The 17,085-nt window shown below is 38.9% G+C and overlaps 1 protein-coding gene across 2 annotated transcripts; it reads left to right on the top strand.

Moving 5' to 3' along the window:
• The first annotated feature begins 112 nt into the window (after positions 1 to 112).
• nup62l (nucleoporin 62 like) lies at positions 113 to 17,035 on the top strand. 2 transcript variants are annotated; one of them, XM_082178338.1, is made up of 13 exons: positions 113 to 227; positions 2,893 to 3,510; positions 5,562 to 5,794; positions 6,926 to 6,997; positions 7,087 to 7,194; positions 9,126 to 9,230; positions 9,349 to 9,451; positions 9,535 to 9,679; positions 13,705 to 13,754; positions 15,645 to 15,779; positions 15,862 to 15,973; positions 16,072 to 16,138; positions 16,854 to 17,035. In XM_082178338.1, the coding sequence occupies exons 2-13, from the start codon at positions 2,909 to 2,911 to the stop codon at positions 16,943 to 16,945; spliced, it is 1,824 nt and encodes a 607-aa protein (XP_082034464.1). In that variant the 5' UTR covers positions 113 to 227; positions 2,893 to 2,908; the 3' UTR covers positions 16,946 to 17,035. The 2 variants fall into 2 exon arrangements, with proteins under 2 accessions (XP_082034464.1, XP_082034465.1); XM_082178339.1 differs by having other exon boundaries at positions 145 to 231.
• The last annotated feature ends 50 nt before the right edge of the window (positions 17,036 to 17,085 follow it).

Raw genomic sequence — 17,085 nt, 5'->3', positions numbered from 1 at the left:
AAAAGACAAAAAAATATATTTGGTGCGCCAGTTTATTTTGTCTTTGTAGTTTGATAGCTTTATATACTGTCTATGTTTGATAGGGCCAACTTGCCAGTTACATGTGTGAGATGAGATCTGTAATTTCGATCAGGCAGTATTTTAGACAGTTGAAGTAGAGGTCCTCAGAGCGGAAGCGCATGTGATGTGACGACGAATATTGCGCGCGTGAGCTGCAGTGAAGAACTGTACGTAAGTTTTATTTGTATTTTCCCCCGATATAAAGTGTTTTATTCCACCTTATAATACATAGTTTAGTGAGTCTGGCATAGTTTTAAAATAAGAACGTTGGCGATGTGATTGTGCAGAAGAGGGAGTTCTGTGAACGTAATGAGCTGTCAGCTAACGTTAGCTGTATTATCACTGATGTTAAACAATATCGGTTCTTTTATCGCATTCATCAGTTTTAAAGAACCAACAATATTAAACTCTATACATATTTATCTCTAAAGAAGCACATAAGCTGATCTAATGCTTTAGTTTGTTATCATTTGATTTTAATATCATGTTATCACTGAATATAAAAGAGAGGCTAGTTGGACACCAAAACACTGGCTTTCTCCAAACCTAGTGATTTGCCTTCATAGACAGTATGATTCATCTTAGTCTCAAAGCCTAGTGGACATAAAACACATTTTTTTGGACGCAAAACCTTGTGAACTGCCTACTTCGGCAGCGTTTTCGTGCCATTAGTTTCAGGTTGTATATCTAGATGCATTTTGGTGTGTAATGTAATGAAAGAGCTGACTACATAGATAACATTTTTGGGCATCATAGTCTAAGTTAATGAGCTAATAGAGGACCCAGCACACATCTACAGTACTATGGCCATTACAAACATTATAATAGGCAGCTAAAGTATGATTTGAGTCTCAGCAACTCTGTCAACTATGTCATAATATATTTCACATTTAGCTTTCCATTTGACTTACATGTGTTTATACTGTGTTCGCTGATTATCACACAGTGGTGTTTAACCACTATTCTTAACATTGAAGAATTGAAGATTAGAATCTAACCTGGTGGATTTTTCCTAAGATACAAGTGGTCATAAAGGGACATTAAAGCATAAATTCTTTTTTTGTGTGTGTGGCATTTCTGCCCCATGCGCCCGATCAGCACTGATCTCATACATATCTCCTCTGCAATCAAATTGATGGGAATTCATTGTAGCAACAGATACTTGGAAATATTATAAGGAAACATGGAATTAGTTTCCATTGTTATGCTGATGACACTCAAATATATATTTCATCACGGCCGGATGAAAACGCTACATTTTCCAAATTGACAGAGTGTGTTAAAGATATAAAAGATTGGATGACGCGTAATTTTCTTTTATTAAATCCAGACAAGACAGAGGTAATACTTATCGGTTCAAAAAACCGCCCACAAAACCTCGCACAATACAACTTTAACATCATAGGATGTCCTGTTACTTTATCCTCTACAGTAAAAGACCTGGGTGTTATACTCGATTGCAACCTGTCTTTTGAAAATCATATTTCTTATGTTACAAAAACAGCCTTTTTCCACCTTAGAAACATTGCTAAGCTACGTAATATGCTATCAGTTTCTGATGCAGAAAAGTTAGTTCATGCATTCATGACCTCGAGACTGGATTACTGTAATGCTTTATTAGCTGGTTGTCCTGCATCCTCAATAAACAAGCTACAGTTAGTCCAAAATGCCGCCGCTAGAGTTCTTACGAGATCAAGAAAATATGATCATATAACACCAATTCTATCATCTCTACACTGGTTACCTATAAAGTTCCGTATTAATTACAAGGTATTGCTACTGACTTATAAAGCCCTAAACGGCTTAGCTCCAGTCTATTTAACGGATCTTCTATCGCCCTATAATCCATCGCGCTCTTTGAGATCACTAAATTCAAGGCTTTTGGTCATACCTAGGATATCCAGAACCACCAAAGGAGGGAGAGCATTTTCACATTTGGCTCCAAAACTCTGGAATAGTCTTCCTGATACTGTTCGTTGCTCAGACTCGCTCTCCCAGTTTAAAACTAGATTAAAGTCGCATCTCTTCAGCCAGGCATTCATATAATCCTACAGTTCAAACTACAATCCGGCCTCTATCCAATGCCAGAGGAGAACTGGCCCCCGACTGAGCCTGGGTTCTCCCAAGGTTTTTTTTTCTCCATTAAGGCACCTGATGGAGTTTTAGGACACCATTAGGTCACTTGATGGAGTTTTTCGGTTCCTTGCCACTGTTGCCTTTGGCTTGCTCAGTTGGGGATATTTTGGGGATATTTAATTTAATTTTATCAATCAATAAATTCCTCTTGAAACAAACTTTGTTGTATTATTTTAATTTAATACTGTGAAGCTGCTTTGATGCAATCTGTATTGTGAAAAGCGCTATACAAATAAACTTGACTTGACTTGACTTGACTTTGAATCCCTGCACATATTATAGTCATTTACAGGTCCACTGTCAGGAAAGCAAGGACCATAAAAATAGCTATGTTTCCATCCAAAGTTGCTAAATTAACTTATGTGCCAAAATTGGAGTATCGCATAAAACATTTGCAAATCGTTTCCATCCAGTGAGCCGAGGAGAACAAAATTGTCACTTCCTGATAAACTGGCACTAAATATCACCAAGAAAAAAGGAAATTGCTGCAATGGGAGAAGCCACTATATAATAGTTTCATCTCAGATGCTGTGAAACGAGATCGGTCCGCTTTTATAATTTATGCACAATTGTGCATCTTGGTGTTTCCATCCAGCGTTATTTTATGAGATATTCCAAAATTTGCATACAAATAGGTGGATGGAAACATAGTTACTGTTATTTCACACATTTTTCCCCTCCTGTCGTCATTTACAGGGTCTTTTGAGGCACTATGGCGTTTAACTTCGGACAAGCGGGCACTGGGGGCTTCAGCTTTGGACCCCCCAAAACCACGGCTGCGGCCCCGACGGGCTTCGGGCTGCAGACCAGCGCTCCTGCAGGGGGGGGCTTCTCTTTCGGGGCCAGCCAACCCCAGACCCAGACCTTTACCCAACCCCAGACCCAGACCTTTACCCAACCCCAGACCCAGACCTTTACCCAACCCCAGACCCAGACCTTTAGCCAACCCCAGACCCAGACCTTTACCCAACCCCAGACTCAGACCTTTACCCAACCCCAGACTCAAACATTTACCCAACCCCAACCCCAGACCTTTAGCCAACCCCAGACCCAGACCTTTACCCAACCCCAGACTCAGACCTTTACCCAACCCCAGACTCAAACATTTAGCCAACCCCAGACTCAGACCTTTGGCCAACCCCAGAGTCAGACCTTTAGCCAACCCCAGACCCAGACCTTCGGAAACCCCCCGCCGCAGTCTCAGATCGCAGGACTGCTCGCACAGCCCACGCAGAACAATGGAAGCACACAAGGTGGATTCAGCTTCGGAGCGCAGACTCAGAGCAGCACCTCTGGGGGAGGCTTCTCTTTTGGGTGAGACTTTATCAGGGGCGAAGTGTGTGTGTGTGTGTGTGGGGCAGGGTTTCCGTTGTCTGGTAATTACCGGACATTGGCCAAAAAAAAAAAAATGAAATGTCCGACAAAATTAAATCTCTCCGGTCAAATTGTCCGTATTGTACCTAATAATCCCGCCCCCCTAACACAATCTGAATTTGAGAATAAGCCTAAAATGTATAAAACAAAAATACACCGACCTTTGGCTATGTTATAAAGGAACAGGCTCTACCGTTTGAAAGTTATTAAACAACATCGCATGCTGCATTTCAAATAAAGCGCACGCCTAAAACGGCTGTAATATAGACCTAAACAATGAACGAATGAGTGAGACGTTTCAAATATGGCCAGGCCCAGGCAGACTAGCCGTAAAAGCTTTTTTCAGAGGCCAGACGCGACGGACGATGGTGAATCAGGAACGCCTGAAGCCTCAGATGTCCAGACAGCTCCACCACCACCGGAGAAAAAGCAGAATCGGATCAAGACGAAGCAGCGAAGTCGCCTTGCGGAAAACAAGGTTACGCGGCTTATGCGCATTGCAAGTTGTTGAGAGACACTAGCCGTGTTTCCGTTAGGCTACCCTTCAAATTGCGCAAATTGAAATTGCGAATTAAAAATACGCACAATGGAAACACGCTAATTTCGCAAAAACTCCCGTTTATCGCAAGAACGTTTTTATGCTCCGCATGAAGTGGTTTTTCAGGCAATTCGAAAAAGGAATATTTCACAAAATTGCAATGGAAAGAGTTTTTGCGCATTTGCAGTCACCTGACTTAGAAGACGCGGTGTGTTTGAGGTCCATGTATAGCTACGCAAATAATAATCATTTTATATTATTTTATTATATTATAACATTTAATAAGCTATATTTAGAAGACGCTTTTATGCAAAAAAGGAACAAAGCTGAGTGTGGAGCGCGCACTGCATGGCACGGAGGTGCGGGCGTGACCACTTGCATTTTCCTATTAACAGTGGAAACAACTTAAAATACTCTATCATTTCTGGTCATACAGAAAATAATAATACATTATTCTCAACTACTTTTATTTGTGTAAACTCACAATAACAAGAAAACGTTGTGCTTTTGTCAAATAAAATAAAACAATCAGACGCACTTTCATGATCTCCATAAACTGGAGCGTGAGAATTGAAACAAAATATAGCCTATGTAGGCTAAAGCTTGAAATGTCCACTTTAAAACGAACAAATTCGAATCGAAAGCTAATACCTTCTGATTATGTACCTAATCCGTATGAAAGGTGCATGTTCTGTTTTTTTTTGAACTATCCCTTTAATAAAGCAACAGTAAACTGTTATTCCAAGGAAGAGAGTGGAGCAGCCGGCTTCCGGAAATAAAAATAATTTCATAATTAATAATTTTCTCCAAAAGGGAATTATTTTAACTTTAAAACCTTTGAAGACTGACTTACTGTGAGCTGCAATATTGTAAATCGATGGTATATGGTTCTGTTAAAGCCATCTGTTAGCATTATTTCAACTAATTAAAAAAGATTTGTTAAAAAGCAGAATTCCTGTTGAACACTGCATAGCTTTTTTATTTCTCCATTTCATTCCATTTCATTCTCGGTGCTTCATGGGATTGTAGTTCCTTCCCTCACTGAGGACACAGTCTTGTACCTTTGTACTTATAATGCTTTAATGAAGACTTTTAAAAAAATCCATTGGGGACCAATGAGGGATATTCTTCTGAAACCAAGGCCACTATAAAAGTGAGCAGTTTCACTCTATAATTAACCTGAATGTCATCTATGACACCATGACACATTAGGAATTTTCCTGTATTCCTGCTTGATTTCAAAGTAGACTGGCTCTTTCTAAACCCTCAAAATTGTGATTATCCATCACGGCTGTTTTATGATGACTTTGGACGTGCCTCATCCTGTCAGATTTTTGAGTTGGAAAATGATAGTGGAACAACAGGATTTGAAACAATTACATGTCTGTAATATTTAAAGTAACTGATATATGTAATATTTATATTTAAAGTCTGTTTATGTCTTTGCATCCAGCGCCTCCCTTCCTAAACTCAGCACACCTGCAGCATCTCAACCTGCAACCACAGGCATGACTCTGGGGGCTTCACCTGCCGGGACGGGCTTCACTCTCGGAGGTCTGGCTCCTCAGACTACAGCGGCCCAGCAGCCTATGGGGGGATTCAGCTTTGGGACGCCCAAAGTTCAGGCAGCCTCAGTTGCCCCGACACAGCCCACCCCTGCGCTCTCACTGGGGGTTCAGCCTACAGGTCATACAGAGTTACATATGTTCTGACATCCAGTTCATCAGCTTTGTTCCTTTTAAGCCCTATCCGGACAGGATTAACTTTACAAGGGTAGATGGAGTAATGTAATTTTGCCACAGGACGTCTGTAATATTAATGGCCAATTCGAACGGGATAAGATATCTCAGTAAAACTAGCAGAAGTGTGAGAGTAACTCGATTTGCGCATCGCTGTCCTCCACCTGTCGTCATGTGTGTATTACGTTGCTTCGTGATATCACGTGCGCAAACACATATAACCGATATTTATAAAACAGGTATGTCCGGTCAAACAATGTATTAGTTAACTTCAGATTGGATTGTGTTGGTAAAAGGCATTTACCAAACGCTAAAAGATGTTTCGTGCCTCTAACAAGTGCTGTCGATCTTCTTTCTGATCTGAATGATGTGTGGAAAACACTTGAGTTTTGCCACAGACTCGTCCCAGCGTCTAGAACGCAACTGAATGCTTTTTCAAGCATCTTTATACTTGAAAAACAGCGGAAAACTACTTTTAAACAGGAAATTACTAAATATTTACAGCGGGTCTATTCGCATGGGATTAGTATTACCTGAGGTCATTTTTCCGAACCTTTTACTGGAGGTAAAAGTCGCCGTAATCTTTACTGACATTGTCCGTAATGATCACTGAGATGCACATTCGGACGGGACTAAAATCACAGAGAAGCTCTGGTAATAATGACTTTACCCCTCCTCTCCATGTTAAACTAGTCCCGTCCAAATAGGGCTTTAGTCCATGGGCCAGATTTACTAAACAGGGCAAATTAGCATGAGAGCGCAATTCCCAAAAAGCGCCTATGGGAGTGGAGAGTTCAGTGCGTGATCTACTGACGACACACACATTAAAGAACACAGACGCAGCGGATCATTTCCATAATGACCAACGCAATATACCAAGAGCAGCGCAAATTAGCGTTAGGTTTAAGACATGCTTTTTTTGGGTTGTAAATAATGGCATCACCATTATTAATAATAAATCACCAAAATAGTAAATCACCTTGCATGTTTCATTTAAATTCTCTCCCATAAATTAACATGCCTAAGACTTTTACACAGTACTGTATATGTAATAATTTGTTGTGCTACTGGTTTATAGGTCTGACTCTTGGTGCTTCAACCGCCTCCACAGCCTCAACAACTGCAATTAACTTTGGAATTAAAACTTCAGGTATGTAATATGTTGTGTCGGTATTCAAATATTAGAAAAACTGGCAAAAGACAAAAAAATTGTTGTATAACATGTTTGTTCTTGTTCAGCCACCCCAGCTCCCACCAGCTCTGCTCTAACGAGTCAGTCCATGGCGGGTCCAATATCCTCTCTGTTCGCGAATCCTATAGCCTCAACAACAGCCACAGGATTCACATGTGAGTCCCTCCTCCACCTCTTGTCATGAAGAAACTTCTACTTCAGTCAAATTCCCAAGCCAAGCTTTATATAATATATTACACACACAAACCATATATGTATCTTTGGTTCTTGTGATGAGTCTCCTTGGATAAAAGCTTCTGCTAAAAGTTAATGTAGTCTAACATAGGCGAGCGTGATTTCCTATTGCAGCGCTGCATCACATTTTCCACACTGAATGTGAATCTGTTGGCTCAGATAAAGCAAAACAATATAAAGCACATCTGCGTTTGCAAAATCTCTTAGAGAACCTGTTTTTTCCGATGGTAAGGTCTACAATATCAGTTAAATCAGTTCAAATTACTTTGTAACACTTGTAAAGTTCCACACAATAAGTTTTTATTTCCTAATATTAGTTAACTAGCAATGAACAATACTTTTACAGCCTTTAATAACTTTGGTTAATGTTAATTGCAACATTAATAACACATTTAAATACATTTGAAATATAAACAACTATATCTGTAAACATGACTCATTGCAGACCTGCCAACCTGTACGCATTTTGCGTAGCGGATACGCATTTTGACTTCAAAGTACGCTGATACGATTTGTCATTTTAAACTACGCAAAAACCTGGTGACGCCTCTGTGCACGCGCTGTCCTCAAATCAAGCTACAGCAAAAGAAGAAGAGTTCGACCAATCATAGCACTGGGTTCATTCCCCAAATAGCAAGCGGGGATGATTGACAGATGCGTAAGGCCTATCATTAAAAAGAGACTGAAAATCGACACCAATAAAGATTCCCGCTCGATCCCCCTTCCACTCCCGCGGCCGCCGTCTGACTGATGTCATGAGCGAGGACAGTACAGTACAGTAGTCACGGTACTTCTGACTCCTGAAGGTAAACGGCCTGGGGTCGATGTGGAAAGATGATTGTTGAGTTAACTTAATCTTATGGATTCGATGATCACAGATCGCATGGATTATCTTAAAATACTCCGTTAAGTTATTCATGGTCACTCAGAAAAGAGGAAGACATCATTCAGTCATGCAAATAATAAAATGCTCAAGTAATGCTGAACTATAAATCTTGAAATCGCTATGGCTTAACGTTAGTGATTATGAAAGTGCTGTGATTTGTGGATTACTGATAAGCGCGAGTCTGGAGAAACAGGCGTTTATTTATTCATTCATTCTCAGTGTTGAGAAACGTATGTGTTACGTTATTGTGTTCATTATAACTAAAGTACCTAATTATGTTACATATTTATTTTGTATGAAAACTAGCGCGTTAGTTACTTATGGATTAAAAAGTACCGTTGTATCAGTGCTGCGCGAGCTCTCTCTCAAACACGGACGCGCGCGCGCACAGAATTGACGGGCTAAATTTAAATTTTGTTCTTGCTTGTTTTTTTTCTGTCAAAAAGCATTTTGTATTATTCATCCCTGCTTTTAAAATTCGTTAAATGACGGGCGTTTTACTGTTAACACAGCCCTCATTATATGTCGGATTCGGAACTTATACTTTATATTATTTTTAGAATAAGTGATTTGTTATGCTATTATTGGACTCCTGTCTATTCATTGTCAAATGTTTTATATAAATATGTTTGTATTGGCTAACATTTATTCAGCTAATGCGTGTCCTGTTTAAAATGTGCAATGTTCAAATGCAAAGAGAGCACGTCACAGATAGAAGCCCTTTTCTCTGTGGTATTTAGTATCATATTTGGATATTGGAAATTAAATTAATTAGCCTATCTTAATTGTACGCAATGTTCCTATGTTCCTATATATATATATATATATATATATTTTTTTTTTTTATTATTATTATTTTTTACTGTGTTCTAGGGGTTTCTTAATTTTAGACTAGTTGACCAGCACACATTATATGCAATGCAATTATATAATGCATGTGTGTTGTCGTTCTCTGTGCTCTGTCAGTGGGCTCGTCGATGGCCTCCGTGGCTCCTGTGATGACCTCAGCATCCATCGCTCCCACAAGCCTGTCCCTGAAGCCTCTGGGAGCGGCTCCTGCTGTGACCTCAGGTGCCCTCACTCACGCTCATTAATGCACACTCAACAAATAATTCAGCCCAAAGTACAACTATTAAAAGAGCTCTCGTTATAGATATTTTCCTCTGTTGTGTGTGTGTGTCTTTTGTAGCTATTGCTAGCACTGGAGTTACTACTGGCTTCTCTCTGGGGCTGAAGACTATAGCATCTACTGCACCAGGCACTACCACCTCGACTGCTGCCATCACTACCAGGTACAAAGCTTTTCACGCGTGTCACGCCACATGTTTTCTTCTGTCAAGTTGCAGAATGACATTCTTGTGTTGTCTTCTGTCAGCACTGCTCCAGTGATGTCATATGCTCAGCTGGAGGCTTTGATTAACAAGTGGAGCTCAGAGTTGGAAGACCAAGAACGACACTTTCTTCAGCAGGCCACTCAGGTCAACGCCTGGGACCGTATGCTGGTGGAGAACGGAGAGAAGGTAGAGACATACACCGTTTTCTCTTACTGCATACGCCATCTTTACACTGGTACAGTTACAGCAACACCTAATGATTACATGACCAATAAAGAGCCTTCTCTGAACTCATGAAAGGATCTCTCTCTCTCTCTTTTTATATGTAAGGAATAATTGACGACAGGCCGTTGAATTATTAGAAAAATAATGCACACCCGAGGTGGTAATGCGGTCACGACGTGAAGCGGAGTGGCCGTTACACCTCGGGTGTGCATTATTTTTCTAATAATTCAACGGCCTGAAGTCAATTATTCCGCTTATACTACAGTTACCTCTAGGGATGCACGATATATCGACCACATTTCGATATCGGCCGATAAATGGTCATTTTTGATGTTATCGTTATCGATCCGATAAGAAAATAAGGCCGATATATCAAAGCCGATATATAATAGATTATATACTTCAGTTGAGAGATGCGCGCTGTTCGCCATGATGGTTTTGAATGATTGGAATCACTTCGAAAACGAAGATTTAAGTGCAACATGTGCAGCACAAACCTGTCACATAGGCATCATAACATTATAATAAGAACACGCCTGTAAAATAATGTTGTGAATTCGTGTTCGCCGGTGTTTCAGCGCGACGAGCGCATTGTGGCGGAAAGAGCGCGTATGGAGTTAAGCCTTCATGACAAACACAGCCAAGTTCGCTTGAGCATTCACAGCATTTTGTGCCATTGTAAGTTGTAATATGTTAATTATGTGTGTATATGTCTGATTAATCTAATATAGGATGCGTTTGGTTGAGTTAATGAACGATGTTTTAGTTGCCGTGTTTCAGCGCGTTGTTGTGGGAATAGCGCGTCCAGAACAGGGTTAAGTTCGCTTGTGCATTCATGTCATTTTGTGCAGATATATGATAAGTCGTAATATTTTGTTTATGTAACATAAATATCTGATTAATCTCACATAGGGTGCGTTTCGGTGATTTAAACAAACCTGCTAGAAAAGTTATTCAGTTTCCAGGTGCTCGTTCTCTTCAGCTTCATCGCGCGCATGATCAAACGGCAATGCAAAACATTAAAAGATATGATTGGGACTGTCATATTATTATAATTGTATACACTATTCTATTGTAATAAAAAGTTGTACATTCCTTGGTTTAGTTGCATTCTTCAGCAACCGTTGAGTTGATTAACCTTCTGGCAAAGCGATTCAGTTTAATGTTCGTTGCTTCAGTGCGCGCAGCTCAAACCGCAATGATGTCATCTGAAACAGTAAGCCTAATATTAAAGATGTTTACTATTACTGTAATAGTAAAAAAAAATTATTCTATTTTCAAAAACATTGATGCATTATTAATAACTATCATTTTTTTGTTCTCGTATTATTTTCATCATCAATATGGTTTGATTCAAATAATTTCCTTATTGTCCGTGCGGAGGCGATTCCATTGTATTTATCCATGGCACATGCATTTTGTTTCTTTATATGCAGCCCAATGTTATCCAATGACTTGTTTGCATTATTTAGTTTTTTTAGTTTTTTGTTAGGCAATACTTTTTATTTAAAATTTAATTTTTATTTATTTTACTCCTAAAAACTGAAGTTTGAAGTCTGAACTTAAAAATAAAATGTGGCACTGGCATATCATTTATTCTCCAAGTGAAATAATTTACCTATTTTTCAGGGGTGAATGTCTGTCTACATTTGTAAAATGATACATTTATGGTAGAATCAAATGTTTTGTTTGTCTTGTGTATTGCCTTATCTACAACACATGAGTGTAATACGGTAAAGGCAGTACAGGAGACTGATTTGGATTTCTCTTCAGTAAAATTAAAGTGTAAATATATCAGGCGAAAAATGTGTATATACATCGGTATCGGTATCGGACAAAATGAGTTTGAAAATATCGGCATATCGAATATCGGCCAAAATCCAATATCGTGCATCCCTAGTTACCACACCTCGAAACATTTTTCAGCTTATGTATTTCAAGACGTTTGTAAAGTTTTTGTCATTAAAACGCTCTTGTATGTAGGACTAATTTCTTACGCATCTAATCCCATGCCTCCGTTGCTAATTCCAAAACGTCATTTCAGAGTAACGGAGGTTTGAGCCGCTGATAGCAGACTAATGCTGAGTTAGGGTTAGGGTTAGGTAGAGTTAGTAACGGAGGTTTGAGCCGCTGATAGCAGACTAATGCTGGGGACACACGAACACATTCTCTGACTGGTTTCATCGACTGCAGCAGATTTTAAACACCGACTTTGAACACAGACTGAACGCGCTGAACACACGTTTGGTCATGATCAGTCATAAGTATCAAATTACATTCATAACCGGCCTTAAAGTGTGTTCCCGGCTTTATGCAGTTATTAATGCAGTTATTAGAGAGAGATGTTGCAATAATGAGACAGAAAAGCATGTGCGTCAATATTATTATTTTTTTAATTCGTTAATTCTTTTTTTTTTTCTATTATTGACAGATGACAGTAGACTAGCCAAATAAATGAAACCCAAAGCCCTTTTAACAAGTAGGCCTATCAATAATTATTTATTTGTTATATTATCTGCAATAAAAATCCGTGCTGCAGGACTATCCATTTATTTAGCCTATATTCAGTTTAATTTTCTATTGATTATAGATAGGACTTTATAGTTTATTTATTCAAATTAAACTGCATGTTTCTATTGATTGTGAAGCTAGACATTGAAAATTGCAGATCAAGCGCATGGGGCGAAATGCTTTTTCTTGTTATGAATTGTATCCTATTTTCCGTTATTACAGTTGACTACGCGAAGTGATGTGGAACTGTAATGCGGTCGAGACCTGCCTGGAACTACTTTATTCAAACTTATTCAACCCCACAGAGATTGTAACAATTTACAAATGTAAGCTTTTTTAACGATCCAGTTAAAACAAAAAAGCATATATACCATTTTAAGGTCAATGAACGCCAAAGGACCACAGCCGACTGTCAACTAGCACGCACGTTCTGCGTCTGTGTGTAAATGAGACAATTGTCTATTTCTGCAGATATATTTGTCTATATTAGTCATTTAAAAAGGGAAAGCGAAACTAAGACTGCAGGAATACAAACCATCAACAAAACAGTGCTTGCTTAACGTTTTGAATATAAATCTTGCTGATCACGTTCTTTATTCCACTCATGTTATGAAAATATTCGTGCAGTGTTGCTCAAGTAAGTTGACGTAAAATTATAACTTTCTGTCTGTACCGTCTTGGCTCGCTTTCATAGACTCGTATGCTAAACTGAACAGCCGATCAGAGTTTTCTCTCTCATCAATGGCCCGACGAGAAAAAAACCCAAAACAACAATGTCCGACTTGAGCCAATGGTGCAGAACACGCCGAAAAAAATAAGTCGGCCGACGCTCAAAAAGGCCCCGACGCCTACTGACGGCTTGGTGTATTCAACGATGTTAGTTGCAGATATAGCCAAGACAGAAGAGCTCTCACAGAAGCTACGAGAAGGTGTTTTATTACATCAAAAAGGCTATGGCTACATGAACAAGGGGAATAAGATGTTTGATCAGAGCAGCCGAGAAAAACCCTTGATATACTGATGACCTGATGAAAGTTGGGAAAAAACATTTCAGTGCAGACTGTAAGAAAACGCACAACAAGCATTGACTTGATGCCCAGACACCTCGACGAATGAGAGATCGTGAAAGGCTGGCTTGAAAATATGCTTACAGGGAATTTAGATATGTGATGTTTATTATAATTTATGAGAAGATCGTTTTTCATCAAATAAATGCAGCCTTGGTGAGGATAAGAGACTTACAATCTTGATAAATCCAAACTATTGACTGCCAGTGTATATGAACTAAACTCATCAGTGAGTTGCAGGTGTTCATGTATGTACAGGTGGCTGTTTTCTTTGGCATGAATGAAGTGACTGGTCTAGAGAAACATGTAGTTAACTTGATCAACTGTAAACCCAACCCTGTTGATGAGACTCTGCCTGAACAAGTTTCCAGTAACAATTCAGTCAATTTTCTTTTCTTTTTCTTTTAGATAACTTCTTTACATAAAGATATGGAGAAAGTGAAACTGGATCAACGAAGGTAATCAATGTTTTACTTGGATTAAAAGGTTCAATGTATATTGACTAATTCACTAAAGCTTGGTTTGGTGGTGGAAGAGCATTAATAGGCAAGAGATAATGTACCATCATCCAGTCCTTATTACAATTCAAATCCCAAAAGTGTGATCAGGACCATAACACAAAGCTGAAGGTAAGGAGTCAAATGAAGGAGTTTATTTTTTGCAGTGACTGGCTGACTGTACATTATTCTACTTATAGTTGAGATCATTTATTGTGAGACGGCACTGAGTGATGTAAGAGAAACTAGCACAGCAGGAAATCAGAATAAACTTTAATAATAATAATACATTTTATTTATTTGGCGCCTTTCTGGACACTCAAGGTCGCCTAAATGCCAAGTATGTTCACACACACAAGGAATCTGTTTTGGTGACAGGTTGAGCTTCCAGTGCAGAATAAAGTACAGACATAGAGATAGATAAGGCAGTAAAAAGAATATAACACAATAATAAAGAATAGACAATACAATTAAATATAATACTGTACAATACACAGTAATACAATATATATATATATATAATACATTCTATTTACAGATTTAAATGTATGAATGTACATGAGGTACATAATAAGAAAGCATATAAAATTATTATTGTAGGGCTGATCGATTATGGCAGAAATCATAATCACGATATGTTTTGGTCAGTACTGAAATCACGATTATTTCACATGATTATTGGTGGGTGATATGATCAAAGTCTCATTTTACGATATGAGTCAATTTAAATATCAGTGAAGTTTCACAATTATCCATACTTCAGCAAAAACTATTAGGTTAACTAATGTAAGAAAAGGATCCTCACCCTACATAAGACAAGAGAACAGTCGGCAATACAATAAGAACAAAGAAAAGAAATACAACTGAATGAAAAATACAAATAAACAGTGGTTTAAGTTTTTCATGAAGATGTACTAACAATGCTATTTAGGTAAGTAATAGCTTACAACAAAAAATTGAATAATCAAATGTAAAATAACATTGCATAGTCTCACTGTACACATTAAATATAGATCAGTCCTTATTAGAGCTACTTCAGTCATTCAGGCAAGATCAGTGAGTGATTTTCCTTTGTCATTTGTTGTTTGATTATCATTAATGCCAGACTGCAGCAGGTTTATTAGGCTGCTGTCACTTTAAGACCTAATGCACGGATCTAATATACTGATACACGGTGTACGTTTACTTGTGACAGAACTGACTGGATTTATGTGAATACTGTTCAAATGGGCATTTTGGGGAACAGTGTCTCTTTTGTGGCTTAATGTGCTTTTAATAACAGGGTTTAATATCAAAAACGTCCCGCAGTTTAGCAACAGTAGACTGCATTTTCAACACTAGCTTATTTGGCTGATTTGAAAGCTGAGTTTGTCTTAGGGAAGAGCGAATGTACACCGCTGTGAAGCAAAGGAAGGTGTGCTGGACTGAATGCGGCAGCAGCACCATAATCATTTTACCTTGATTATCTTGTTTTCATAATCCTTGGAAACCAAACCAAATTCGAAAATCAATCACGATTAATTGCACAATGAAGAGACCTTGTTGGCAGTATCCTATTGCTTGTTCATGTGGGAGATTGTGTCTGGCTGATCTGGTGCTCTGTAGTGCCGACCAGAGGGCAACAGTTATACAGTTTATTATACAGTTTAGTGCTCATTATACAAAAATATTGAAAAAAATACAGCACTTGACCAGTCACAGTCAAGTATTCCAGAGAGCCGAGTAATAAGTCGTGCTCATTAAGTTGCATGAAACAAACCATCTAAGAAATCTCCAGACAACATGCATACTGTAATTTGCTGTGTTTGATGTGAACTTTGTGTTACTCATATCTCGGTTCTTGTACCACAGGCTGGATCAAGAGCTGGACTTCATCCTGTCCCAGCAGAAAGAGCTGGAGGATCTTCTCAGTCCGCTAGAGGAGTCTGTGAAAGAGCAAAGCGGAACCATTTACATGCAGAATGCAGATGAAGAGCGAGAAAGAACGTAAGAACAAAAGCAGTCCGCTCATGTTTCTTCTGCATGCACTGTGACGTCACCGAGTATTTGAATGATCTCTTTTATCCAGGTACAAGTTGGCAGAAAATGTGGATGCCCAACTCAAGAGAATGTCCCAAGATCTGAAAGAGATTATTGAACACCTCAACACATCCAGCGGACCTGGAGACACCACTGACCCGGTATGCAAAACGTGATCTATATTTGATAGAGAAACGCTTTTTTTATGAATCGTCATGCGATCTGGGCAAAGAATGAAGGGTGGTGTTGTTTTTTTCAGCTTCAGCAGATCTGCAAAATCCTGAATGCACACATGGACTCCCTACAGTGGGTAGAACAAAACTCTGGTTAGTATCTTCTTGGATTTAGAGGAGTCTTTTTATGGAGTCTTTTGTTCACACTTGGCATGTTTGGTTGGATTAAAACGAGCCCTGGTGCGATTGCTGTGTTAGTGTGGTTCATTTGAATAAGTGTGAACGCTGCCATCTGAACCCTGGTGCCACCAAACAAGCGGACCGAGATGCTGAAAACTCTGGTGTGGTTCGAATGAAATATGAATGCTACACTGACCAAAGACATGTAAACGAACCAAAAACAGGAAGATATGGCGCTAGAAAGGCAAGAATCTCACAGCAGATCTGTGTTTGTGTTTGACTGAGGGATTCCTGTCGCTGTTTTGACTCATTTACACATTTTATAAGCTCTTCACGAGTTCTCAGCTGGTCAAAATACCATCATATGTAGCTACGCTCATACAACGAGTGTGATTATCCAAGAACACAGCATTGTTTTGGATGTTCGGTAAGTTCCATCGCAAAATAAACGTAATAAAAGCCGACCAATCAGGTTGTGAACGTATCCCGATGCCTTTAGGTTTGGTGTTAAAATTACAATGTGAACACTAACCAGACCAGGACAAAAATAAATACATTTCTGGACCAAATGAACCAAGTGAACCGACCTACAAGTGTAAACACACCCATAGACATAATAAAAATAAATTGCCAGTCCATTATGAAGTGTTACTTTGCATCATGTTTAACGTGCACTTTTTCTGTGTAGTGTTACTCCAGAGGCGAGTGGAGGAGGTCTCAAAGGTGTGTGAAAGCCGCAGCAAGGAACAGGAGAAGAGCTTTCGTTTAAACTTCCAGTGAACATGCATAAAATATGATTTTCAATCAGATGTAAATGAATGTCATTGTTTTTGTTATTTGCTTCAAAATAAAATCATTTCTTTTACCTGATTCGCCCTTAAGTTTCTTTGTATTCATGTTGATGCAATTTTGCTGAATGA

The sequence above is a fragment of the Leuciscus leuciscus genome (assembly GCF_965113295.1).
Source record: "Leuciscus leuciscus genome assembly, chromosome: 8".
Classification (NCBI taxonomy): Eukaryota; Metazoa; Chordata; class Actinopteri; order Cypriniformes; family Leuciscidae; genus Leuciscus; species Leuciscus leuciscus.
Note: the sequence above shows the minus strand (reverse complement) of the source record. Positions and strands in the feature narration are given on the sequence as shown.